The sequence below is a fragment of the Accipiter gentilis genome, chromosome 13 (genome assembly GCF_929443795.1).
Source record: "Accipiter gentilis chromosome 13, bAccGen1.1, whole genome shotgun sequence".
NCBI classification, from domain to species: Eukaryota; Metazoa; Chordata; class Aves; order Accipitriformes; family Accipitridae; genus Astur; species Astur gentilis.
Window position 1 is genome coordinate 5,032,384 of NC_064892.1, and position 27,560 is coordinate 5,059,943.

General features: G+C 35.7%; 1 protein-coding gene across 20 annotated transcripts in view; it reads left to right on the top strand.

Annotated features, from left to right (window-relative positions):
* The window catches only part of DOCK9 (dedicator of cytokinesis 9), a 133,073-nt gene that overhangs the window by 55,278 nt on the left and 50,235 nt on the right, over positions 1 to 27,560 (top strand). For all 20 annotated transcript variants that reach the window (XM_049815809.1, XM_049815819.1, XM_049815822.1 and 17 more), the window contains 21 exons: positions 245 to 379; positions 4,026 to 4,200; positions 5,536 to 5,603; positions 9,512 to 9,586; positions 9,686 to 9,826; positions 10,196 to 10,396; positions 10,529 to 10,651; positions 13,029 to 13,111; positions 13,548 to 13,670; positions 15,485 to 15,564; positions 15,647 to 15,834; positions 15,958 to 16,023; positions 16,634 to 16,726; positions 17,008 to 17,131; positions 17,512 to 17,633; positions 19,057 to 19,143; positions 19,793 to 19,882; positions 24,373 to 24,488; positions 24,591 to 24,660; positions 24,799 to 24,924; positions 25,054 to 25,125. In XM_049815809.1, the coding sequence (XP_049671766.1) occupies positions 245 to 379; positions 4,026 to 4,200; positions 5,536 to 5,603; positions 9,512 to 9,586; positions 9,686 to 9,826; positions 10,196 to 10,396; positions 10,529 to 10,651; positions 13,029 to 13,111; positions 13,548 to 13,670; positions 15,485 to 15,564; positions 15,647 to 15,834; positions 15,958 to 16,023; positions 16,634 to 16,726; positions 17,008 to 17,131; positions 17,512 to 17,633; positions 19,057 to 19,143; positions 19,793 to 19,882; positions 24,373 to 24,488; positions 24,591 to 24,660; positions 24,799 to 24,924; positions 25,054 to 25,125 (2,358 nt within the window). The remainder of the gene's footprint in view (positions 1 to 244; positions 380 to 4,025; positions 4,201 to 5,535; positions 5,604 to 9,511; positions 9,587 to 9,685; positions 9,827 to 10,195; positions 10,397 to 10,528; positions 10,652 to 13,028; positions 13,112 to 13,547; positions 13,671 to 15,484; positions 15,565 to 15,646; positions 15,835 to 15,957; positions 16,024 to 16,633; positions 16,727 to 17,007; positions 17,132 to 17,511; positions 17,634 to 19,056; positions 19,144 to 19,792; positions 19,883 to 24,372; positions 24,489 to 24,590; positions 24,661 to 24,798; positions 24,925 to 25,053; positions 25,126 to 27,560) is intronic.

The window sequence follows — 27,560 nt, forward strand, 5'->3', positions numbered from 1 at the left end:
TCTATTACATAGAATCAGTTTTAAATACCTTTCAGTATACTTTCAAATAGTACGGTACAATCTTACTGCAAGTTTTTAAGTTAAACTTTTTTTTATTTAATGATTTCTGTTTTATTTTCTGAGGATACCGATTAGTTTATTTGTCTATAACCTACTGTGTAAATAGCACTTAGAGGTTTTGTAATATGAAGCTGCTTAATACTAGTGTTGCAATTGGTCTTCTTTCTTCCTTTCTCTTCACTAGTCATTTAAAAGAAGATTTTTCCACTTAATCCAACTTGGTGATGGATCCTATAATCTCAATTTTTACAAAGATGAAAAAATATCAAAAGAACCTAAAGGATCAATATTTCTAGATTCATGCATGGGAGTGGTTCAGGTAATTATAATTATTTCTGCCTGTTCTCCAGTTAATTCTGTATTTGATAGCAAATGGACTTTTTTAAAATACAGATAACTTTTGTCAGATGTAGACAAGAACCCATTATGCAGAGGAACAATTAGACATGCTGCATCTTGCAAAAACAGTGAACGAGATTTTAAAGGGCAGGAGACTGAATTTGAAAAATCTTTCTGAAAAGAACATAAATTACTAATTGATATCAAGTACTTATCAAAAATATTAAACTAAATTTTAAGGCAAGCACACAAAAAACCCCAACCTTAAATCATGGCAAAGTAATGACAGCATAAATTTAAAGTTCATTTCAGTTACATTTTGTGCTTGCATGAGCTGTAAAATGTCTTGCATAGCTTCTTGTGTGGGATTTTTGTTGTGGGAATTGTATTAAATTCAGTCACCCTTCCAGATGCTTTCATTTGACCTTTTATAATGTTACTTTTATGTGCTTTTCTTTATTTTAAAAAGTTAAGGGCTTTGGTAAAATGTTTGTCAGTAGCAAGTGCCAAAGAAAAGATTTCTTTTTTTCCTTGTGATTCTGTTATGTATTTACAGTACAGCATGTAACTGTTTTGTTAGGCACAGCATACCTGGAAAAAACTCTTGGGTTTTAGGGTTTTGTTAACTTGGATAGAAATAGGCAAAGTTTAATACAAATTTATTTCTTAAATTTTTTATTTTTTTTTTTTAGTGTAAAGTTGTTTGAAGATTTATGCAGAGAGATACAACAGCCTTACAGAGGCTTATTTTTTTCCAGATATTGTAATAATGTTTTTGGATACGCATTTAATAGATACTTTGCATGGAAAGTCTTATAACTGTAATAAACTTAATCATATTGCAAGTTCTATATACAGATTTACAGAAATTGTTTTGCCTCCAGGGTGCAATTCTGGCTGACTCCACTGAAATGAGTTCAGTTTGTGTTTTGAAAGCAAACCAACAAACAAAGTGGTTCCTAAACACAGTTGTAGTCTTTGTCTTGCACTTAAAAGGTACCTTTCCTTCTGTTCCTCAGCTTCCTCTGCTTTGGTTGCTGCTCTCTCTGAAAATACGTATTCTCTATCCTTGGGGCTGTTTCTGGCCCCTCTTGTTTCCCACATAGGCAATGTTTCCCACTTAGGTTTCTCGTTCTCAGCCTGTGGCTCTGCTACAGACTGTTGAGGGCACTACAATATTGGCTTACATCATCAGAAAACATTGAGATTTTCAGAAGTTACAAATGAAAGCAAGGCACTGCAGCAAAGAGAAGTGCTAAGTCCTGCAGCTGGAGAGAACAACCCCAGGCACCAGTATGTGCAGGACAGGCCACCCAGCTGGAAAGCAGCTGACAGAAAAGGACCTGGGAGTCCTGGTGGACACCAAGTTGAACACGAGCCAGCAACGTGCCCTTGCTGCAAAGGCGGCCAATGGTATCCTCGGCTGCATTAGAGGCAGTGTGGTCAGCAGGTTGGGGGAGATCCTTCTCCTCTGAGCAGCTGAAGAGTACTGCTGAGGCCATGCCTGGAGTCCTGTGTCCTGTTCTGGGCTCCCCAGTAAAAGAGAGACATAGGCGTACTGGAGACCAGGGAAGGACTATGGAGATGACGAAGGGATGGAGGTTGAAGCAGATCTCCTATGAGAAGAGGCTGAGAGAGCTAGGACTGTTCAGCCTGGAGAAGAGAAGGCTTAGGGGGATCTCATCAGTGTATATAAACACCTGCAGGGAGGGTGCAAAGGACAGAGCCAGGCTTTTTTCAGGGGTGCCCAGTGATAGGACCAGAGGCGATGGGCGCAAACTGAAACACGGGAGGTTCCCTCTGAACATCAGGAAACACTTTGTCACTGTGAGGGTGACTGAGCACCGGCACAGGCTGCCCAGGGAGGTTGTGGGGTCTCCATCCTTGGAGATATTCAAAAGCCATCTGGACATGGTTCTGGGCCAACAGGCTGTAGGTGGCCCTGCTTGAGCAAGGGGGTTGGACTAGTTGACCTCCAGAGGCCCCTTCCAACATCTAACCGTTCTGTGATTCTATGTTTTCCTTTTTTTTTTATTTTTATCCTGAAAATCCCCTTTTTTCTAAATCATCTTTTCATGAAATACTGTTCCATAGTTTCTGTTCCATCAGTTCAATTCAAGTAAACTGAAGTTTCCTCAGACTTTGTCAGAAGCTTTTTGTTTGGTTGGGTGTTTTTTTTTTTTTAATTACTGTTCCTTTGTTCTACTGCAAGTAAGGTTTTGGGCTGACACAGTAGTCCTTAAAACTGTACTTCAGATGCTTAAAGTTTATAGTTGGCTTGTGTCTTGAATGTTACACTGTATTCTACAGTACCATCAGTGTTCATCTTGGCATCTGGATGTTCAGAACTGCATGTAGAAATTTGAGACTAGTTGTGGATCAACATCAGGTGCAAACCCAAAATCAGTTAATGCTCACTTCTGTGAAGCCAAGAAGTCATTCAATGGCTAGAATAAAGGGGTTAGGAAATAGCTATTTTCTTCACTTGAATTGTTGGTGAGGGGCAAGTTAATGAGATTTTCAGCTATAAAATTTTATACATAATGGCCCTTTTCCAGATGTGTGATTTTATTATTTTGTATTATGTACTGTATCCTCTCTGGCTGATCTTATTTTATTCATTGTTTCACTGTTACTTATTATTCGTGTTTTATTAGCATCTGGAAACTGTGGAAGTTAAAGCTTACTGTTAAGATTTTTCATTACTTCAGTACTGATTTTAACTGGTAAGACTGCCTTAGGTCTGGAGTCCATACGTTTGTTCATCCTCCTCAACAGAAACTCATCTTTGGTAGAAAGCTGACCGTTTTGCCAAGCAGTAGTTAGTCTGTTAATTGAAAATTAATTGAAAACCAAATGTTTAGTAAAAAACTAAATGTACTAACTAAAATGTAATTTGGCATTTAATGTAACTTCAAACAAACAAACAATCCCTCAACCATTAAGTCTTATTGTTTATTTTAATGTTTATCTAATGAATTATCAATTTTTTTAAATTAAATTGATGATAATGTTGAATTTTCAGTTAAGACTTGTGAATTCATTCATGGGAATGTGAGTTAAGCTACGTAGCATTTAAAACCTTGATTTAAATTGTGCAAAAAAGATGACAGTAATGGTTGAGGAACAGAAGAGGAATTGACTCCCAACTTCATGTACATTTAAAAGACCAGCAATATCAGGGCATTTGGGGTTGAGGTTGGTTATGATTTAACCTCCGGTGTAAAATCCCAACATGCAAATGATTCCCACTCAAATATTAATAGAGTTTTCTACTTTTTTTTATTTATTAGTAGATCTTAGTTAGCTTCACTTCTAGATGATCTGAGTACATGAAGGTTTGATTTTTGAAAACTGAAATTTTAATTTTATTTCTTTTTAAATTATGACAAGCAGAATGATGAGGGGAAACTAAAAAATGGGCTGTTACTTTTCATACTTTCACTTGTTGCAGTGGTACAAATAACTTGAAAGGCTCAAGTGTCAGAGAGGAAAAAATGTAATTATAATATATTTGTTCAAAATATCAAAGGTATGCTTTTGTTAAAAGATCTGAAATACATATAACTTTGATTGTGAGTAGACAGTATGTAAAGATATTATAAAGGTCTTTTATTTTCTTATAGAACAATAAAGTCAGACGTTTTGCATTTGAGCTCAAGATGCAAGACAAGAGTAGTTACCTTTTAGCTGCAGATAGTGAACTTGAAATGGAAGAATGGATAAACACTCTGAACAAAATCCTTCAGCTTAACTTTGAGGCTGCAATGCAAGAGAAAAGAAATGGAGAGTCTCACGAGGGTAAGCAGTGTTTCTAGCAATGCTAATGCAGTTATGTGACAATGTCTGCTTAATGCATTTGGAAAGAAAGGCTTTACTGTGGCTGAATTTTTTTGTTTTCTCTGGTTATAAAAATTATAGGCCCTTTCACTGTCTGTTTGAACTGATGAGAATTTTGGCCTTTTGGCATTAAAGTAGCACTGTTCTGCATTGATTCCAGTTGAGTTAAGTCCAAAATAGAATAATGAGACTGATCAGAAGTCTAGAAAAATAGAACCCACAATGAAAAATCAGGACCAAGGCAGTTTAAGGAAAAGAAAAACTTAGGAGGGACTTGTTCTGAAATATGTAAAATGCTGCTGAAAATGGAGTAATCTGTTCTGTGGTCACTGTAGGTAGAATAAGAAATTGTGGTTGCAGTGAGGGACTTAAATTTAGATGTAACTCCCTTGACCTCGAATATTTCCCACAAGTACTGAAATAGATTGCTTGGGTGTTGAATCTTTTCTGTTGGTCCCCTTTAAGAATAGGTAAGGCAGATATCCCTAAGGAATGTGATGCAGTTATAGTTGGTAGTTTGGTGACAAGAGGAGAGTCCAGATGCATTTTTTTCCCCCTTGGGAGTGGATGGAGAGGGCAACTGGTATGAGACCAAGTGTATGCATATCCAGAAGAACCTGGAAGAGATTATAGAAGGTTGTTCTGCTTACAAGTAGCACAATACACCAAAAAGGATCATTAGAGTTTAAAATGAGATATCACGGTCTTTCATGAAGATTGCTGGAATTTAACAGGATGTTGGCAACAAAAGCAAATTGGAAAAAGAGAAGCCTGTAGCTGTGTGAAAGGCGTTTTAGTCAGTGGTCCCCAATTGACCTTAGAACTGTAAGATGCTTATAGCTAACTGAATGGTTGCTTTGTAAATACAGTAACTGTTGGAGAGTAGAGCTGGGAACCTAATGAACAGAGTGAATGTGTTTTGAAATCAAGTCACAGTGCATAGTGGAAAGACTAATGTAAATTTGTGCATTGAGTATCCCCTTTCCCCATACAGATATCAAAATTAATATTAAAGCTATTTTCTAGGTAAGATTAGAAATAACTGCTACTTTACCTATATATGTAACTGGTTACATCCTCCAAGAAGTCACTGCATTGAAATGAAATTATGGAGTCATCCACAATCTGTTTATATTAACAATGGTCATTTTTGAGGGGGTAGGAGTTAAAAAAAAACCAACAAAACAACCAAAAAACCCAGAAATATTTTTGCTACAGAGTCTTGTGAGTAGTTTGGTTTTTTGTTTGTTTGGGGTTTTTAAATTTGTTTTTTTAAATGTGATTTTATAATTTCAGATGATGAACAAAGCAAAATGGAAAGCTCATCAAGTAGTTTTGATAACTACTATCCTGAAATTGCCAAGGTAATACATATTGTAAATGCCAACTCAGGATATAAAGTACTAAACCTAAGTTAGCCACGTGAACTTTCAGTAAAGGTGAGGTACTGGCTTCTAGCTTCCAGTCAGTTTGTGGTGCTTTGAAAGCTTAGAAGCTCTTTCATAAATACATGTGGTTATTGAGCTGCTTCATATTCTGCTTTTGGAAGCAAACTAGCTACTGTCTTAAAGTTGCTTATATAAATCTTGACATGCTGTTTAAAAGCAACATGTTTTATTATTTTATTAGTTTATTGTATTTTGCATATTTTCTACTGTTCTGTTGCATGCAGGTAAGTGCTAAAGTATTTCTATAGAAATCTAGTTACACTAAAGTTTTATTTTTATAGTTAGGAGTTTAGAGGAGCTTAATAGCAGTGATGATGTGAATGTATTTTAAGATGCTTGTGTTTGTAACGAGTTGGCAAGTTCAGGGGTACTTCCTGTATTGCCATAGTTCTTGCTTTTCAATTTTGTTTTTACAGAGGTGTGGTAGAAATAGAAAAAGAATAAAATAAAATAGACATAAATAGAAAATAACAGTAACTCTTCCTCAGCCCATTTGGAGACTTTATTTCAGTTAAATCAGTGACTTGTGTGTTGCAATAAGTTTTGTGAGTTCTCCAAGGGAGAAATTTTTGTTAAATCACCTAAGGCCTGCAGCTGGTGACCTTTTTCTATTGAAGCTGCAGAATCCAAACTCCTTCCTGTGACTTCCTTACTCTTTCTTCTGTGTGGCACAGCCTGCGTTCTTGAAACTTTTCTGCTTGACCATGCTCTGGAATGCTCTCCCCTTCTTTTCTGAGGATCTGTCTGACCTAGTTACTACTCCTGAAAGGAGTGCAACTTGTAAACTGGGAACAAGCAGTAAGACAAATTCTATCTATTACAATAGCTAACATATCAGAAGATCCTGTTAGAATACCTTAACAGGCTTTTAGCATCCAAATTGGTTGGCTGACTTAATTCTTTCTGTTGCTGCTTTGTAATCAAGTTAGCACAAGTACACAGAAAGCTATTATGTGATAATCTCTCTCCAGCTATGGCTGTATTTGGAAATTAATTTGGATTGTGGTGCATACAATCCAGTTTTCCTTGGAAGACCTGTAAGCATGAAACAGCAGACTTACAGGAGGCTATGGAAATTTATTTCAGAAACAAATATAAAATTAGATGCTCTTATTGTATGGAAGATTTTTCTTTCTTTATAGTCAGAGTTATTGGAATGCTTAGGTTCCATACGACTTCCAGAGTGGACTTTTATTCAGGGCTGCAGCACCTTCATATAGTTTTAGTACTAAAAATGCTGCTTCCTGTTTCCGTAACCTTCTGATTGGAAGCATGCAGCTCTTTAAGCCTAGGTATTTTTCTAGTGTGTTATTTTTCTCAGCTCTTCAAGCACTGGCTTTTTTTATTCCATGGTTATAACCCATTTAAATTTCTGTTTCCTTCAAAATAAGGTTTTTAGTTTTCCCATTCTAGTTCATCTTTACTAAATACTACCTTTCAAAATAATTTGCTCTAATGTGCTTTTCTAACCTTTTTTCCCTGAGGAGAAGTACAGGGAAAAATCTGCCCATTTGCATTAGTACACTGTTTGTGCCTTAACTTGATTATATAAATGCTGTTTATTTTGAGGATTTTTTCATCCTCTATTCTTTCTTGCATTGTCTTTTCAGCTGTTATTTGGGTTTGGCTTTGGTTCTTTTTCCCCAGTGGAAGACTTACAGGGCATTGAGCCTTCTTTTAGAAGAGTTTATAGTTGCTCCATTATTTTTGTTGGTTCTAGGAGGAGATTTTCACAACAGCTGACCTAATATCCTTATGAGGAAAGAGAAATTCATTCAGGGGTGATTGTAGAGCACCTGACAATAGGGCAAACCCCAGTCTTCCTAGGAAAGATTTAACCCTTGTGAGTACATCTCCAAGCCTTTGTTTTTCTATCAACAGCTGTTAGTTTATGTTACAAAGTAAGTAAGATGGTATTGTGCACTTCAGTGCACAGGTGTGTACACATACATCTCAATACGTCTGTCCTGCATACTTTATATTCCTTCTACCTATAACTTAAGTACCAAGAGTGATTGTAGGGGGTTTGTTTTGTTTTGGTTTTTGTTTCTTCAGAGAAAACAAATTAGACCTCTACCTTAAATAACTATGTGACCGTCATGATCAGAGTGCCCAAATACCTCCTTAACCGTTATGGGTCCTTGAGGTAGGAAAACATTGTCCCTGTTGTGCAGATGAGGAAATGGAATTAGAGTCACTGCTGTACCGTAGACTGGGTCGATGACTACATACGTGTTCAGTTCCTGACTTCTGACGCGCTGCCCCTGATCCGTCATTCAAAAATGCATATTTTTATCTTGTCTCAACTTTAGTGCACAAAACACCGAAGAATCTAAAACTATTCAAGATGCTGTAGCTGAAAGTTTCCATCTTGCTGCTATGACTAGATCATCTTCCTCTTCAGTTCTTGCCACTGACTTTTCCCTTTCCAAACAGACATGCAACTTTCTTGCCATCTTTACACTTCTTCACAGTTTAGTCCTGTATTTCTCAATCATACCGGCTGTTGAGCAAGCAAAGTCTGCCAATACTTTACTGATATTGAGTGTCTGGGTCGTGTCTTTCACAGCAACTCTTGTCTTTTCTCCTGTGTGTGTTGAAGATAATGAAGGAAAGTAAATTAAATCCATTAGAGCACCTATACTCAAAATCATGCCTCAGAAGTTCCTCTTCTGTAATGCGTCCTTTAGTCAAATTCTTTTCTTTATTAGTATTATCAACCTAAAATAGGATTTTGAGATCTTAGAGCTGATGGTTTTTTTGTTTGCTTTTTTTTTTCTTGAGATGTAGTAGAAGGTTCTTCAACCTCCAGCAAAGCAGATGTAGACAGTAGATCACTTGCAGCTGGGGGTCAGTGAAGAGCATTTTGGGTTGGTAACTTCTTTTAACCTGTACAGGCTGATCCAAAAATATAAACCTGTCTGTAATGTAATACTTGGTATCCCTGTTTAGCCAGCTACTACTTTGGGAGTGGCAACTCTCCTACGTGGGTAATTTTGGCAAATGCATTTGTCCATTTTTCATGTCCTCTGACTTTAAAAATTATAGAATACTCTTTAAATAATACCTGTTTTTGAAGAAGTAGACTATGTATACCATCAGTTTTCACATTATATTTTGTTCCACTTTACTTTTGGTTTACTGTTAGTAGGTAGGTTTCCACAAATCCCAGACAGGATCAGTATACAGTGTGCTCTGCAAAGTAACTTTTTGAGTGTGAAGGTTTTATCTTTTGGAAGTTTTGGGTTTTTTTCTATCTACCCATAGGAAAACCACTTCTTTGGCAGTAGACCTCAAGAAAAAAAAAAGCGGGGGGGGGGGACCCCAGCCCCAAAAAGGCAAGAAAAAGAAAAAAGAAAATGAGCTCTGTTGGTGTTTCTTAATTTAGGTAACCTGTTGTTTCCTGAGCAATCTTATGGTCTAGGGATAGCTCTGAACTTTAACCTACATCCATGCCTTTTTCTTTTTATTCTTTTTTTCTCTTTTTTTTTTTTTTTTTTAAATTAAATAATGTTATGAAAGTTATTTATTGTTTAAGGAGGCTACACTGGAGTACACTTCACATGAGCTTGAAGGTTGCATGTTGCTGATGTACATTTTTGTGTTTTGAGGCCTGGAAAAGCCTTTAGAGGAGAGTAGCCTTATCTGACTTTTTACTTGGACATGATGGAGCAATTTGAACTAAGGAGTTGCAAAGCTCAGTTAGGTAGAGAAGAGTGCATGAATTAAAAGCATGTAAAGCTCTGAACATCACAGAAAAAGGAATGAAATTGAAAACCACTTTAATAGTGTCATACTAAGACTTTTTTTCTTATTTTGAACAGAGTGCCAGAGAAGCAGAAATCAAATTGAAAAGTGAAAGCAGAGTTAAACTTTTTGCCTTGGATCCAGATGCACAGGTTAGACTTTTTTACGAGGAAGCATGTTATTTTTCTTTTATGTTGATCCTTTTGAGATGAGAAACAACAAACCTTAATTTTTCTTTTCTCTTTTTAAAGAAACTTGACTTTTCTGGTATCGAACCAGAAGTGAAGCCATTTGAAGAGAAATTTGGAAAAAAAATTCTTGTGAAGTGTAATGACTTATCTTTTAATTTGCAAAGCTGTGTTGCGGAAAATGAAGAAGGACCAACGACAAATGTAAATAATTCATCTAGTTTTTTTTCTGTTAATCTTGTAATGACTGTCTTAATGTTTTGTTGGCACTATTCTTCATGGCAGGAATTCCTTGCTGTGATTGAGAAACTTTATATTTTGGGTTTTTTTCTACTCCTTTAAATCAAAATTGGAGCCTAAATCCTACAAAAAGTAACTTTGTTTCTAATGTTTTTGCTGTGTTGTAGAAAGTGGAATTTTTCTTTTCCTGTCTCTTATGCTTTATCAGTCATATCTAGTGTGATGTCTGTGTGTGTTTATAAAAATGTAACTCATCTTCCTTTCATACATCTTCCTTCCTTATGTTAATATAGATGCCAGCAATGATACTTGATTCTTTTTTTAAATGTCTAGGTAGAACCTTTCTTTGTCACATTATCACTATTTGATGTTAAAAACAACCGGAAGATTTCAGCGGACTTCCACGTTGATTTGAACCATGCCTCAGTAAGGCACATGATACCCAATGCATCTCAACAAATGACAAATGGCAGTGCTGATAGCTTACACAGAATTCAAGACATTCATGAAACTGTGTTACAATATCCAAAGCAGGTAAGAACTAGTAACCTAAAGAATTAGTAGGATTTTGGATAGAAGTATGGAGTTTTCCTACATGGTTTCTATTATGTGCTGTAAAATGTATGTGCATTTTCCTTTAATATTTATCTCCTGTTTTATTTCTAGGGAATATTCTCAGTCACATGTCCTCATACTGACATTTTCCTCGTGGCTAGAATAGAAAAAGTATTACAGGGAAGTATTACACATTGTGCTGAACCATATATGAAAAGTTCAGATTCTTCAAAGGTATGTTATCTTCTTCTGTGGCATGGAAAAATCCTGAGGCAAGACAGGTTGATTTCAAATCAAGAAATTATCAATCAAAATCTTAGTTCTTTTATAGGAAATTCAGATAACTGGATTATTTGATTTAGTAAATTGTAGTTATTACTAGTAGCTTATTAATTGAAACGTTAAAGTCTAACATTATTGGGAAACATTTATTTAGCTTTTTATAACCATGACATAATCTGTAATTTTTATCACGGCTATAAATAAACTGATTTGACAAAAGAGTATTAGACTTCAATGTGAAAGTTGAGTTCAAAATTATTGAACAATGAAATATTAAATATAGGTCAGAAATTAACTGTATGTCTCTCTTAGTTAATGCATCTTATTTACTGTATCATTGTTATTGACTTTTCCTTCGTCTCGCATTTTGGCAACCATAGTCTACTGTAACTTTATCTGCACTCTTGCTGTTTTTTTCTTCAGAACATTGAGATGATTAAGCCTCTGTTTTTATGTATAAAATGCTTTGCAGATTTGATAGAACTCCAAATCACTTCTGGAAATAAACCACTGAAACATCTTAAGTTTGCGGGAGTCTAGGATGACATAATGTTTTAAAGTTTTCTGAAACATATCTACAAGAAGCTTTGCCAGTTGCTCTTTCTTGTTTGTCGCTGAAGAAATAGAGTTTTAATTTTATTCATTTACAGTTGTGCTTGAATGATTAGACCAGGATACTAGGACAAAAGATTTTTTTGTAAGCAATGTCAGCTACTGTTGATATTCTGTTTTTCGGCTAGTGAAAGGGAAGAAGGAAGGGTTAACTTTCAGTCTCTGCAGAGGAACAGTGTTCTTTCCTGCTGATTTAATGCTGGCTAAGCTACATGTTAAAAAACTGTATTTTTCACTTGGTCTTAATATAGATCAGACTACTGATTTGCTTTTCCAGGAATACTTGAGATTATTTTTTTTCAGCTATCGTTGGCAAAAGCAGCTTTGTGTTTTAGGAGTCTAGTTTCAAAGTGTATGCTGACTGTTACTGAGTTAAAACAAACCTGAACTGAGTAACTGATTTTGCTGGTCTTGGGCCGGAGCCATATGGGAAGGTTAAGTAAGCCCAAGTGTTCCCAAATTTAATGCCAAGTGCTAGACTTGGGTTGCCCTGTGCTGCAGGAGTAGCCAATAGGAACATTCATGGTTCTATTAACTTATGCTGTGCATTTCTGGTATTCATTTGCTTATAATTTTATACAATTGAACACTTAGTTTGATATTTTTTTTTTTTTTTTTTTTTTTTTTCTGTTCTTGTTCTCTGGGATTATGCTGAAACAATACAGAACAGTACCGGCTATATAGGCCTCCATGTGTGTCAGTGCAATGAGCAAGTTCTAGTTCCTGCAGAATTACTACGCTGGACAGGAAAAAGGGAAAATGGAAGCAGCAAATTCTACAGCCAAGAGATCACTTTTTCTCCCCTTAAAACATTGAATGCAGTGAATTAATGATGATACTTACCAAGGTTCAATGCTTCTGAGTGCAGTTTCCCCTTTTTTTTTTTACACACTAAGAGAAACAGCTCTTCATGTTGTCAGCAGCATAGATCAGGGATAATAGTCAGGCAGGTTTACTCTGGGGTTTTTGGCCCTGGCAAAAAATTTTGCTCTGTGTAGGCACAGAGGAGAAGCTGGTTTCTCAAAAAGAGAAGCCCACTGCTCTGTCAGGAGCTTCTGCTTTAGCTGAAGTTGTTCAGCTCTGTGTTGAACATCTCAAACTAGTGGGTTTCTAGCTCTGATTGTTAAACATGTTGGTTCTATATAATGGAATTGTTTGTTCACTTAAAAGTTAACAAAAACAAAATTTAAAGTTTTCATGAAAACAATGTTGCAATGTCCATACATAGGATTGCCCATGTGCTCTTCATATAACTCCTCCCCATGTTCTGTGTGTACTTGTAATATAAGTATTGCAGAGTATTTTACTATTTACTCTGCAGGAATGTATTCTGGTACAGGGTGTGGGGGGGATGTTTTTATCTGGAGTCACAATTTTGTCTTAAAAACCGGTTGAATTTTGCTCTAGCTTGCGTATGAGTTTTGTAATAATAATAATTTTTTTTCTTGCTTAACTAAATATGTATTATCAGGAGTGTAGATGGGTCTGTGATTTCATCCATGAAATGCTGTGAAATCAGCAGGCCCTGCTTAACCTGAAATGAGTTGTTAAGAGGTATTTTCATTTGTCTTTCACTTGCATGCTTAGGATTAATCTTCTAAAGAAAATTTTCCAATTCATATCAGTGTCAATATGTGGTTTTGGTTTTTTTTCTTGTGTAGTAATGGTGCAAAAAATGCAGCTTTTAAAACCTGGTTATTTCTTATGTCTGTTGCAGGTTGCACAGAAAGTTTTGAAGAACGCTAAGCAGGCATGTCAGAGATTAGGTCAATATAGAATGCCTTTTGCCTGGGCAGCTAGGTAAGGACAGATCTTGTCAATCTGTCTTTTTTCCTAACTTGAACATTATTTTCTGCATCTCACTTCTTGTAAAACTTAATGTGCTATTTACATTATTTCTTGTTTTACTTTCAGTTAACCAAAGATTTCCGACAAACTTACACTTCAGCTTTGTAGTAGGAAAAAAGTTATAAACATTCATTGTATTGTTATTCAAACCACTGAATATTGCCAACTGTTTTGTATTGTCTGTATTTTTTTTATTTTACTAAGAATGGAATGGTTCACACTTGATTTGTTAGACTGAGCTATGTTAAAACTTACCTACAATGACAAGAGTATTAATTGCTTAATATGAAGGATGGTACAGTATTTTCTAATTTGTAGTAAAGAAATTTCCTGAAGTGAATTCCAACACTTTCATAAACTCAGCTGAAAGCAAGATTTTGACTTTCAGAACGCTGTTTAAAGATGCTTCAGGAACCCTGGACAAAAATGCAAGATTTTCTCCTGTCTTCAGACAAGACAGTAATAAACTTTCAAATGAAGACATGCTGAAATTGTTAGCAGATTTCAGGAAGTAAGTCTAATTTCCCCACTTTAAAACCAAAACCGAAACAACCACACCCCAACCCATCCCCCCCTCAACCCCACCCTCCTGGTCCCACCATTTTTTGTTATGGTCTTGAACTGGAGCATCTAATCTTTTGATGTATGTATTTATATGTTTTTCTCTTCAAATAGAGAAGTTGTATAAACATAATCAAGGCCCTCGTACAAACTGCAGATCTTTGCTTTGCAGTTTGGGGGCTACAAGCAGGACTGAAGTATTATGCCATGTCTAATGTGCAGTCAGCATCATATCTTGAAGTAGCTCTGTGTTAGGAGTTATGCTTGCACAATACACTCTTCTGGTTATCAAAGGAAAACAAGTATGAGCATAAATCAGATGTTCGCTGACTTTGGACAGAGAGTGCTAGCTCTCAGGGAAAGGGATTCAAGGCATTAGCAAGTCCACCTTCCTTGGGAGTGCATGTGGCTCAGGATGCCTAAATAACAGAACATCGGTCATCCTTTATAACAAAGTATTCCTAAAGACTGCATCAGTTTGTGTGCAAGGCTTAATCTCCTACTGACAGATGACCCTATTAATAAACTAGTTTGAATCCCCTTTCTTATTAAATAGGATGTAAAATAACAGAGCAATCTTTGCTGCTTTGCAAAGGCATTTCTGCTTCTGTTATAGTACAGTTAGCTGAAATTGTATGAATCTGAACAATCACTAATTGCAAAAGTCTTGGGCTATAGTTTCTTTATTTTATTTTTGATACCAAATCTGATAAGGGGATGAGGTTTGTGATAGATACTTTAATTCCATTTTAGCAAGCTGTTTAAAGTTTCATTGAAGTGTACATAGCATGGAAATTGCTGTATACTGATACTCCTTGCCATAAACAATGTTATTGAAAGTAAAACTAATATAGTAAATTAGCCTGCCACATCACTTCACTTTGTGAATTAAGGAAATGCTTTTGGTTATTTCAGCATCCTGTTTGTGGAATTGTGTGCAGTACTTCACAGGAATTTTATTAAGAAAGAGATTGTAATGTCTAAGGCTTAACTATTGGAATTAGAATTCAGACTCCATCCAGAAAAAGTTGTTTGCTTCACAGCATGGGGTTGCATTTTGGGAAAATTTTGCATCCCCTTCCTCTGCAATAATTTCAAAGAGTCATGCTGATGACTGTCCTTACTAATAAAGGGTTCTGCACTGGTGTTTTAACATAGAAAATGCTCCTTCAAATCATATTTCTGGATTAGCTACATTTATAACATCTAAGAAATATCATAGCAGGCTAGTTAATTGTAAATATTTTGCAGGGTAAGTTATTACTCTAGAAGAAGGAAGAGGGAGGAAAAAATTTACTGAGTAGAAGATACATTTTGTTAACTTACTGATTGCTTTCCCCCTTTGCTCTTCCCCCAAGTTTACCCAATTACCATAAATGCTTATCACTGGCCATTGAGATTTAAAAAGCTTACTTAATAGGTCCCCTCTTTGCTGCAAATGATAGTGAGTTATTACATGGCAAACAAAACTTATCTTTAACAAAGGTTTTCGTTTTGATTTAAAGAAAACCGTCATGCTTTTTCTTAATCTTTTCCATGCTTGTGAATAAAGCCTTACTTTTTTTTTGAGAATTTAAAGGGGAAGTAAACTGTGAATCTAGGCAAAAAGCAAGAGCAGATCAGTCATCCACCCATAAACTACCTTTCCTCTCATACTCCTAGTTCAGGATATTACTTTTGCCTCTGTTTCCTATTATCTCTTTTTTTCTGGCATCTGATAGTTTTTCATTTAGCCTGACTTTGAGGTTTTTTTCCTTCCTATAGACCTGAAAAGATGGCCAAACTTCCTGTTATTTTAGGAAATCTGGATGTTACAATTGATAATGTGTCACCAGATTTTCCAAGTAAGTACTAATAAACACTGTTAAATGGACATTCAGGCTTTTTTCTCTTCAGTTTTTTATTGTTTTTTTAATGTATTTTCAGATTATGTTAACTCATCATACATTCCCATGAAACAGTTTGAAAACAGTACCAAGACACTAATAACGTTTGAAGTAGAGGAGTTTGTCCCTTGTATACCAAAACACACTCAGCCTTTCACCATCTACAACAATCATCTTTATGTTTATCCAAAGCACTTGAAATATGACAGTCAAAAGTCTTTTGCAAAGGTGAGTACAGGAAGACTGTACATTCTTCTTTCTCAGGTTTAGTTAAGATTGTTTACATATTATATTTCTGTGATGATCCTTATGATGAAGTGTTTGGGTTTTTGTTTTTAAATACTACTTTAGGCTAGAAATATTGCGGTATGCATTGAGTTCAAGGATTCCGATGAAGAGGATTCTTTGCCTTTAAAGGTTAGTCTTTTGATTTTTGCAACTAATAAAAGAAAATAGTGAACAGTTAGCTAAGTAATATGGTGGTACTTGACAAATTTGTCTAGTTTGGGATGGCAGCTTTCTGTCCTCCTTTTGCATTTGGCATGACTAATTTCTAGATGACTTGCTTGGTTTTGATATAAAAGATTACTAAAGAACCCTCTGAGCATTTCAGTTCTTTATATCAGCAAAAATTCCAAAAATAAACTTGTTGCAAACAAGGTGGTTTATGCCTACTCCACAGGAGGAATTTTTTAAGTTAAAATATTAAAGCTTTAGATCACCTGCAGAGCCAAGCTCTGTGTTTGTTTATGAGCTATCACAGTGTATAAGAGATGCATGGAAGCAAAGAAGTAGAAAAATGTATAGGAATTGTGAGGTGAAATCACAGTGTCAGCTCTACTGCATAGTGAACAAACTACAGATCATGTGATCCCCTGCCTGTGCAAAGGAACCGAGTTAAACACAAGTTAGAATATTTCAAATTCTAGGTGAAGCAGATTCTATGCTGAGCGTGAAAGACGATCACAGGGGGTTTTTTTGTTCTTTTTCCCTTTTTTTTTTTTTTTTTTTTTTTGTTTGTTATTAGTGTATCTATGGTAGGCCAGGTGGACCAGTGTTTACTAGAAGCGCATTTGCTGCTGTTCTGCATCACCACCAAAATCCAGAGTTTTATGACGAGGTAAGCTACCTTTCTGAGGTAACTTTTACTGGTTTAAGTATTACGTAAATTTCAAAAATACAAGAAAATATTTGAGGATTTCAAAGTTCTTGATAATTATTTCAGTTAAATCAGACCAGCCCCTTTTCACAGTAAGTAAATTTTGGTAAGTTTTGTGTATGTGATTCTTGATCTTGCTTCAAATAACGTGTAACCTGGAATTGCTTAAGTGTGCAGCCAGTAAGGCATGTCACTGCTCTAGCTGAAGACTTCTACAAAGATTGTGATTCTTTGCCTTTCAGATTAAAATAGAATTGCCCACTCAGTTACATGAAAAGCACCATTTGTTGTTCACCTTCTACCATGTCAGCTGTGATAATTCAAGCAAAGGGAGTACAAAGAAGAAAGATGTTGTTGAAACACAAGGTTTGTACGCTAATGCTTTACTTTCAGTAACTGCTGGGGAGATTTTATGAAGTATGCTTATCTGGTAACCTGTGACTTTTGTGATCCGTATAATGCTTTCTAATTGCATTATACTGACTGAAAGATTTCATGAAGTGTTTGAATTTAAATGTTTCAAATGTTGTTTTGGAATGTCTATCAAATGTATGGTTTTTTTCAAACTCAGTGATGATTTATTTGCCTCTCTATTTCTAATTGTTTGAGTACAAATCATTTGGCCCTTACAGTAACATTTTTCTGGTTTATGAATTACGTATCAGAAGTGTACAGTAAGACTTTTGTAAGGGTTTATGTAAAGATTCATAACATATTTAAAATTACTTGCCTTTAATGTTCCATAGTTGGGTATTCTTGGCTTCCTCTAATAAAAGATGGAAGAGTGGTGACCAATGAGCAACACATCCCAGTGTCAGCAAATCTTCCATCAGGCTATCTTAGTTATCAAGAAGTGGGTGTTGGAAAGGTATGTTATATAAAATTGCTCTAATCTTTCAAAAACAGCTGTGGAGAGAAGGTTTGGTTGTAATTCCCCAGTTGATAAGATTTAAGTAATTTTCTAGTAATTTTTTTCTTTTATAGTCGAAATGGAGTGCTTTGCAAAAACCCAAACAGAAATGGGAGACAAAACTTAAGACTAAATTCTGACTTTTACAAGAATTTGAATCAACCTGCCCTGATAAGTTTTTTGTTTAAATTGTTAAATACTTATTTCTGTTATTATTTAGCTGATGCACTTAGGAAATGTTTAAGTTTTATTTTTTGTACTAATAATTAACTAGAAGTTACAGTAATTTTTAAATATATTAAACTATTTTGAGTTTATGAAGATATGCAAATAATCTGAAGTCCTTTACTAAATTTTTTTTAGCATTTCATGCTGTCTCCTTTCAGTAAGTCCTTTATTCCTGAAAAAGTCTTACTCTCACATCTTGATTTTTGTGATCTTTATACTTCACTAGTAAAACTTATGGTTGTATTTTTCAAAGCAGAAAGCTTGCAAAATTGTAGTAATAAAAATGATACCGAGGAGGATACAAAATGTAAAATATGATAGGGGATTTGACTAAGAGAATGAAATGCAGAGACAAAATTGACTCATTTTGGAGGAAGAGGCCTAAAATCAACAGCAAGAGGTGCTGCTCTCCTCCTATTCTACCACCTTTTTTAAACTTTGCTGTAAGCTTTCCAACCATCGTCTCCTTTACATCTTTCATCTTTTCACATTGTAGGTGTATTCTTTATGCCTCTGCTGTTTGTCTCTGCTCATGCCCATGGGTAGAAGGTTAGGACTAATATGACCAGTTGTAGATCTAGCAGTAAAATCTCTCCCTAACTGGTTGTCAGGGTATACAGCTGAGCATTCCCATTCTCAGTTCTTTGGAAATGGGATGGGAAGGAAGCACTGGCTGCTACCTATCAGTGACCTATGTTAAGGTTCATACTGTGTCAGTATCTGTAGAAGTTCTTGTGTTATTTTTCTCAGAAAACTAGTAGATATTTCTCTCTAGTCAGATGTTTCTTTGCAGAGTTCTAGGGGAAACATGAAATCGTGACTTTAGAAAAGCAATTTTGTTAGCCACTGAGGAAACTACTGTGGGGCTTTTTTAAAAAAAAAAACAAAAAACAAACAAACAAAAAAACCAACAACAACAAAAACAAAAAAAAAACAGTTTAAGCTTCATAAATGCTTTTGGTAATACTGCCTGCATAATTTTCCTTTTTTTATGACTTTACTCATTACACACATTTCTTCAACCTGATTTTTTTGTTTTGGTTTTTTTTTGTGTTTTTTTTTTTAAACTGTTGTTTGTGGTGCTATAAATAAATTGTTTTACTCTAGTATACCGCTACATTATTTTACTTTTCCTCTGCATGTGTGTGTGCAGCATTCAGGTCCTGAAATTAAATGGGTAGATGGAGGCAAACAACTGTTAAAAATATCCACTCATCTGGTGTCAACTGTGTATACACAGGTGAGTTATAATACAAATTAAACTAGAGAAAGTTTTAGGAATAATGTGTGTTTCTTATATGTGTATACAATATTTGGGAAGATTCTTAAACTCAGTATGCTGATCTCTTACTTTTTTGTCTCTTGGACACTGCACAGTATCTCTCCTTTCACATCAGCTGTGAAAAATAGCAGATCTTAAATGGAAGCTACTCAAAATGTGAGCCTTTTGTCTATCATTGTCATCCATTCCAATCTGAAATTTCCTGTTAGATGAGAGGTCATAGTTGTCTGAAAGCTATTTATTGGCAAGTCTACAAAGAAATGAGTCTTGTTATAGCTGCTCATAAAAAACATGTTATGATTGGTTGGGATACCTAACATTAAGTATGCTATTTTCTGTATGTTCGTTTGAAGCAAATATAGGTAGTGTTTTGTATAATGGGTATTAAAAAATAACTGGAAATTTCTTATGTGTGTTAAAAAAAATAAATCAATGTTACATGTAGACTCAATTAGTCTTTGGAGTACTGCCCTTCTATTATTTTTTAAAATTGAATCTGTGGACACATATATGAATTTCTGTATATAAATATTTTTAACGTGTTCTGTTTCAGATTGTGGATAGTAATGTTAGATATTGTTTGACTTGTTCTTTTTGTCTTTGACAGGACCAGCACTTGCATAATTTTTTTCAGTACTGTCAGAAAACGGAGTCTGGAGCTCGTGCACTAGGAACTGATCTTGTAAAATATCTTAAGGTATAAAATGGCAGTGAATAACAGCTTATATTATTTATTTATACTTTTTGCAAAACCTAGGCACTTCAGACATTTTCTAGGTCTCATTAATGGGATATGCAGTATAAAAAGAACAAAAAGGTACTTCCTGCCCTAGATAAATTTACAATTGCAATATAAGAGGAAACCACGAGGAAATAATGAGGTGGTATTGGTGATAATTTCCAAACACTAATGACTTAATTTGTCAAAATAATCAAATTGAACTGCAGACGGGAATGGTAAGGAATGATGACTCTTGATTTTTCTAAAATTTTGCTTGGGAGGTCATCATTGTTATTGATCTAATACTGCGAGAGAACTGTAGACGTAGAGTGCATGGTTTCCACAGCAATTTTGTCTTAACCAAGTAGGCCAGATTTTTAATATGAAGCCCAAAATTCAGTCAGCTTAAAATCTATGTAAAGTAACTCCTGATTTTCTTAGGCACAACAGAGTCTATTGTTGTAATTGAATACCATCAATTAATAAAACTGGACTGTCTACTCAAGGCATTCAAGTAAGAACTTAACTATTGAATGTGGCACACTTCTGAACTGGACTTGCTTTGTGACCTTGCATGTCAAAACCATGGCTCTGCATCATTGTCCTTGCCCCAACACTTCTGTGATCAACTTTGGTACAAAACAGGACACAGTACATTAACAGCAGGAAGATGGAATAGGTCTATTTGGAAATAGTTTTTTTTAATATTACCATTTTTTACTGACAGACCTGTTTCTCAGTCTTCTATTTGTGTTTATCATTCTGAAATTTTGCAATCCCAAAATGTGCTGCAAATTATATGGCAAAAATACAACCCCTTAGATTGGATTCTGGCCATGGTATCTTCACATCAAAAGGGTAAGGCAAAGAACAAATAGTCTTGTAGCTGAACTTCATCGTCCCCCATGGTTACTTAGAGTGGGTCACTAGAGATGCCTCTCACTTGGGTTTCTGCTACTGACATTCTTGTTTTGATATGTCATTTCTCTGTGTTTCTCACTTAAAGTATGACTTTTGAGTTCTTGATAATTTTCAATCTGAAACCATTCTTATTTCCACTGCATTCTGCAGCACTAATTGTACCAAATAGGCCCCAGCTAGATGGCACTAACACTGAGCCTGCTAGTGTTTCAGCTTTAGAAGTCAGCACTCTGCAGTATCAAGAGGCCCTGCTGGAGTTAGATACAGCTTATGTGCAGAATCCCTCCCTGATACCACACTTGCAAATCCTCTGTCATCGTGCCACTTTTCAAAATACAGTCTTTCTAACTGTGTATATGTGGTTTGTGCCCTGAAGAAATCTCTCCAACGGAGGCAGAAGAGGAGAACCACCACTGCTTCAGCATGTTTCAACTTGCCTTCAGGCCAAGGGGATTGTTTCATCTTTCCCCAAGTAATCCTTCTGGGACATTGTGGTCCTGCTGTCTGAGGTTTCTGTTTGAAGAAGGGAACCTCTTTACCTCTCACTTCTTACTGTTTGTACTTTTCTGGCAAGGGATTTAAATTTACTGGTGTTCCGTTTCCTCCCGAGTTCTATCAAAATACAAACAAAGGAATCATCCAGATTTCTAGAAGTCCTAGTCGTTTTTTCTCATTGATGGAGCTTTGCCTTCTTGTCCTCTGGTTGTGGTTTTGAGATCAGTTGGGACACTGAACCTTTATCATTGCACTTAATCTCTCTTTTTTTTTTTTCTCTCCATATAATAAAGATTATATGTTCTGAGTATCTGTCATCATGAACTAGAGGTCTTAGCATCTGACCTGTGGCTCATTGAAGCTCTTTAAAATTGTCAGTGTCATTTCCATCACTTTTTTTCAAGGGGTGTAGCCTTCCTGCTACTTGAGGTGCCAGAGAAAATGGCAGATGTTTTCTGATAGGAAGAAGGGAAGAATTGTTGCCCATTCTGGACCTCAGGGGATTGAATGTCTTTATTCATAAGTTCAGGTGAAAAAACCAGAATTTGCTCTTTCTGGTGCTGTAATATAAAGCAGTTGGTCTGGGAAACAATCATATGTTACATGAAAAGAACCATTATTACTGAAATCTCTGCGTACGTGACAAGACACTACTATTAAAAAAATCGGTTTGCATACCATGGGGAGCCTCTTTACCAGGGTTCTGGCAGCAGTGACTGCTCGTGTTATGAGGAATGGAATGACCCTATACTTTGTAGGCAGTTGGTTGGTTCTTACCTCAGGAACTGATGTTGTCAACAACCCTCAGTCAGTTTCTGACCTCTTTGATTCATTGGGATTCACAGTACTTGGGAGAAATCTTACTATTTAAGTTTACCAGAGCTCTACTTGAATGTGATAAAATCAAAATATCTTCCAGGGACTAGCATGGTAATTTCAGATTTATCTTGCTACCCACTGACTGTCAAAAATGGCAGCTAGCTGGAATCAAAGGCTTGATTCTCTTCTTCATATTCACAATTCTTGTTAGTCTGGTAGAACAAAGTGGCCATCAGATATTAAAGTATAATTTTAGGGAAAGCTCAAAAGAACACTTCCTCAGATCACTCCAAAATCGCATCAGGTAGTTCAGTCGTAGATGATCACATATATTGTGATATATTTGGGTATCTTATTCCTTTGCTTAAACACTTAATTTATTTGTATTTATATTAATTCCACATTAGCAAAATCTTTAGGTTCAGTGACAAGACCATGCCTTGCCAAAATCCCTGGGACAGAATAATGCAACTGCAGAGTCTCTTTATAACTCTTGCTTGTCATCAAACACCAGAACACTCTCACCACACAGTATGAACATATTCCACGCCACAAGATTAACACATCACATTGACTTTATGGTGTCGCTTCATGGTAACAGAAAACAAATGCTATCTTCTGTCCAAGCTACAAATTATGGCTATTCTTAATTCCACTGGGCCAAATTCTTGTCTAACTGGGCCTCACAGGGACCCAAATGCTTTTTACTTCTGTGTATTGAGAACTTGCCTTCTGTGTGTCAGCCTGTGCCTACCTGTGCCAGACTTGGCCAGCCTGAGTGCTGAATGTTCTTCAAAGATTAATGTTTCAGTTCACTAGTGACAGTTCGCTGCAGGTAATATCTATGCTATAATGGCAATGACACAGTTAAATCCTTAGGATTTACTTCTCTCCACGAAGTCAGTGTGCTACTGGCAGAGTAGCTTGGGTCACCAAACCTGACAAGCATTCTCCCTTCTTTCTGCTTTTGTCCTTCCTAACAGGATTTTGTGTAAGCACCATCTGACACTTCTAACTACTGGTTTTCTGAGACTCACCTGATTCAAGATGTTTGTATGCTCTCCTTTATGTTTCATGAGCCCAAACATCACTTAGCATCTCATAAGTTGAGCTATCTGCTTTTAGTTACCTCGAGTGCTGCCCGAGAGATCAAAGGGCACAGCTACTTCTGGCAATGTAAGTGTAATTGAATACTCAAAGGCATCAGAAGCTGGGTTATGAGTCCACTTCAGAGTCCTACTTAAAACAGCATTTTTACCAAAAAATGTCTACATCTTGAACAAGTGTTAGCTGACGTTCCATTTGCATGTTTACCCGATGCTCTGATATTCAAGGCTTATAGAAAAGATGCTGTAGTGTATGATTGCTGTTTCCAAGAAAAATCACAGATCACGTAGGAAGGAAGGCTGTTTTGAGATTTGAATAGTGTGAATGTGCATACAGGCAAACATTCAAAGGCAAGACAGCTACTTAACACTGAACGGAAGTGTTTGAAATGAGTTGTCTGTATGAATGTTCAGCAAATACACTCTTCTTTTTGTCAAACTCCCTTTAACACCAGGGAATTTTGTGGCATAAAACAATGTAGGATGAAATGCCATACACTGCCTTTTAAGTCAGGGTGGTTATGTCTATAATGTCTTTTGCATGTGATGGAATGCAAAGACATACTGTGAAGAAGTTGAGTGGTTAGTAATTCACTGTTTCTGGTTTCCAGCATTAGGTAGTTAGGGATTTTAGGTCATTCTGTTTTTTAAAATATTAGTTTATTGTTTTGCAGTAAGTAGTATAACTAGTATTGCACTTATCACAGGTAAGCAATATGTATGTTTTTGTGGAACTATGGTAAATGTCTGCATTGGTGGATGAAATAGCAAAGTATACCAGGGTGTCAGGGTCAGCTTGCTGTGGTGTACACAGGTAGTCTTTTCATTGAAACATTACCTAGTATGCATTTCAATAGAAAGGTACAAATAACTACTTCTAAAATGGTTTTAATAAAACCTAATTTTTATCCCTAACTCACCTTAATGTAGAAAATACTTACCAAATATTTATGTTGAAAACTATTCTCAATTGCTTTCTGTGTAGTATTTCAAGTAATTAATACCAAATAGTGCAAGCAGTGTGTATTTTTGGAAGAAGATTAGCAGTAAATTTTATTGTTTCAGAACTTGTGATTTAAATGCCATTGTTTCAAGGGAGTTGACAGTATTACTGCTTTCTTTTAGAGCCTTCATGCTATGGAAGGCCATGTGATGATAGCTTTCCTGCCAACTGTTCTAAACCAGTTGTTTAGAGTTCTCACTAGAGCAACTCAAGAGGAAGTTGCAGTCAATGTGACAAGGTAAAGAAGTTTAAGTGTTTCATAGAATTTAAGTAATGGCTGGGTTATCGCATAAATCTGTAGCTCTTTTGTAGGCTTACTTGGTTTCTGACTTCTGTTTAGGGTTATTATTCATATTGTTGCTCAGTGTCATGAAGAAGGCTTGGATAGCTACCTGAGATCTTATGTCAAGGTAGGTAAAACTAAAATAAATGTTTCCTTTTTTTATTTCTCTAAAAAGAGTTTATTTAAATTTAATTACATCTGTTTAATTTCAATTGTTTCATACTGCATCATGCATTCATGTTATATTCTTGTTTTCCTCCTCAAGTATGCCTATAAAGCTGAACCGTATGTTGCTTCCGAATATAAGACAGTACATGAAGAACTGACAAAGTCAATGACAACAATTTTAAAGCCATCTGCTGACTTTCTTACAAGCAACAAGCTGCTTAAGGTATATATAGAACTTTACTTTTTACTGTATGTTCTTACCTGGTCATAACTGAAAAATAGGAACTAATTGTATTGAAATAGTTGTTGAATGCATGCGGCAATTTTACAGAACATTTTCTTTTCTCTGCAGTATTCGTGGTTTTTTTTTGAAGTTCTGATAAAATCAATGGCTCAGCATTTGATAGAAAACTCTAAAGTGAAGGTATGTCAACTTTTTTAAAAAAAAGTTATTCCAAAGAGAATTTGTATAGTCTCTTCATTCTCCATTCACGTATTTTTGTTGCATGTTAGAAGAAAAAGTTTTATGTATACATGGTTATGATTTATAAATAATAACTTCATTTGTAATAAAGGGAGGGAAGGAGCAAAACAGCAGGAGAAATCAGTTGAAATATTAGATAGAAAAAACTACAGGGCTAGATTCAACATTACTATAGAAAAATAGAACCACCTTAAAATCCATAGAGTAGAGCAGTCTGTGTAAAACATCAGGCTCTGTAGTAAGATTTCTTAATACCTATGGTACAATGAAGCTGGAAGCAATAGATAACACTGTGGACTTTTGTTGAGGTCTAACCCCAGCCAGTGGCTCAGCCCCACGCAGCCGCTCGCTCACTGCCCCTTGCAGTGGGATGGGGGAGAGAATCAGAAGGGTAAAAGTGAGAAAACTCGTGGGCTGAGATAAAGACAGTGTAAGAGGTAAAGCAAAAGCTGCGTGCAGAAGCAAAGCAAAACAGGAATTCATTCACCACTTCCCTTGGGCAGGCAGGTGTTCAGCCATCTCCAGGAAAGCAGGGCTCCATCACAGGTAACCGTTACTTGGGAAGACAAACAGCATCACTCCAAACGTCTGTTCCCCCGCCCCTCCCCCTTCTTCCCCCAGCTTTATATGCTGAGCATGCTGTCATATTGTATGGGATATCCCTTTGGTCAGTCAGTGCATCCGTTTGCATTTAAGATGTCAAACTCCTTGCTTGTTTGAATTAATCAGCTGTTTGGGAATTCCTCAAAATTTCTAGCAAAAAGAAAAGACTTACAACTTTTTCTACTGCTAATCAATAGAAATACTGTTAATTCAAACCAAAGTAATAAAAATATTCATATGGACTTTTTTCTCTTTTTCACTTTTTTTCCTGTTTCATAGTATCTGTTCAAATAACTCAGGATATTTAAACATAAATTTCCATTATTGATTTGATGTTTCTCAAAGGAGTTTGTGCTTCTGTTCACCCTGTGAATGGCGTATTTCTTATTTCACCCCGCTATTTCAAGCTTATTATAATCCATTAAATTAATTGTATTAATTTAATCAATTCAACTGACATGAAAGTGGAATTTTATGAAGCAGAAAACACTGCTTCTTATTTAAAGCTGAATTTTTTCTAAATGCTTCTGGAATTGAATTTTTTATAATTTAAAAATTATTTTGCAGTATTCAGCTGTGTGAGGATACAGTTTTTCCAATTACAGAACATGGTGCATCTGGGCAAGCTTTTCAAAACATGGTGTGTGTCAAACTTGAATAGCTTGAGGAAGTTTTCTGTTGGATTTGGTAGGTGATACTCTGAAAAACAACACCATGCAGTTTTTGCTTGGCTAAACAAAGTTTATATAATTTTTCCTGATTTTAACAAACCTACAGAAGTCCTCACAAGTTTGGAAACAGCATATTGGTTTAAAAAAAAACTTCAAAGAAACCACTAACTTGCTGTCATGCAAACCCATTTCCTTATTTTAATTATAACTTCCTTACGATAGGGATTACAATTTTAAATTGAGATCAGATGGTGGTTAAAATAAGTACAGTAGAATATCATCTTTTTTAAAGCAGAATTCTGTGTAAACAAATAAAAAACAAAGGCAATTTACTTTTCAGAATGACTACACCAGTGTCCATCATTTTAGTATCTTCTCTCATATAATCTGCATTTTTTGTATAGTGTGGTTTGCTACCATTGATGAACATTCACATTACTACTAGTTCCTGATTTTTTTAATAAATTATGTTGTTATTATTTCTTTCCTCCAGAAGTGCTGTACTGACTCATTTGCTCAAAGCTAATGTGTCTTTACTGACCCATGTAATCCTAATAATAAATTATATTTGAAGAGCACCAGCATGTACTTCTGAGGAACAAATTAAATTTAAGACAACTTTCATTTTAGGGAAAACAAAGTTGGTAAAGGAACAGCGTGTCAGTTACAGATGGCTGGGACTGATTTAATTACTTGTTGTTATGGAAATACAGTGTGAATTGGGGTAGGCATAACCATTACTATTACTCAGAAAGACTTCCATCTCTTTGATGTCCAAGTGACCTAAGTAACTATAAGAGAAGGCACTGATTATTTTCTTTTTTTAATAGTAACAACTGCTAGTTGAGACCTAATGGCCTCAGGTTTGCTGTACCTGAAAGATTGAGCAGTTCCTTTTATGGTTTACTATATGCTATAAATTACATGCTGTACACACTGTGTTCTTTGGAGACTGATTTCTAAGGGTTGTTATAAATAAGCTTAGGATTTTCATTAAAATGCACCGAAAGATGTAGGCAGGAGACAATTCACTGTATGTTTGTATTTCTGAAGATTGGTCTAGGAATTATGACCTTTCTGTAAGTGATATTTTACATCAAC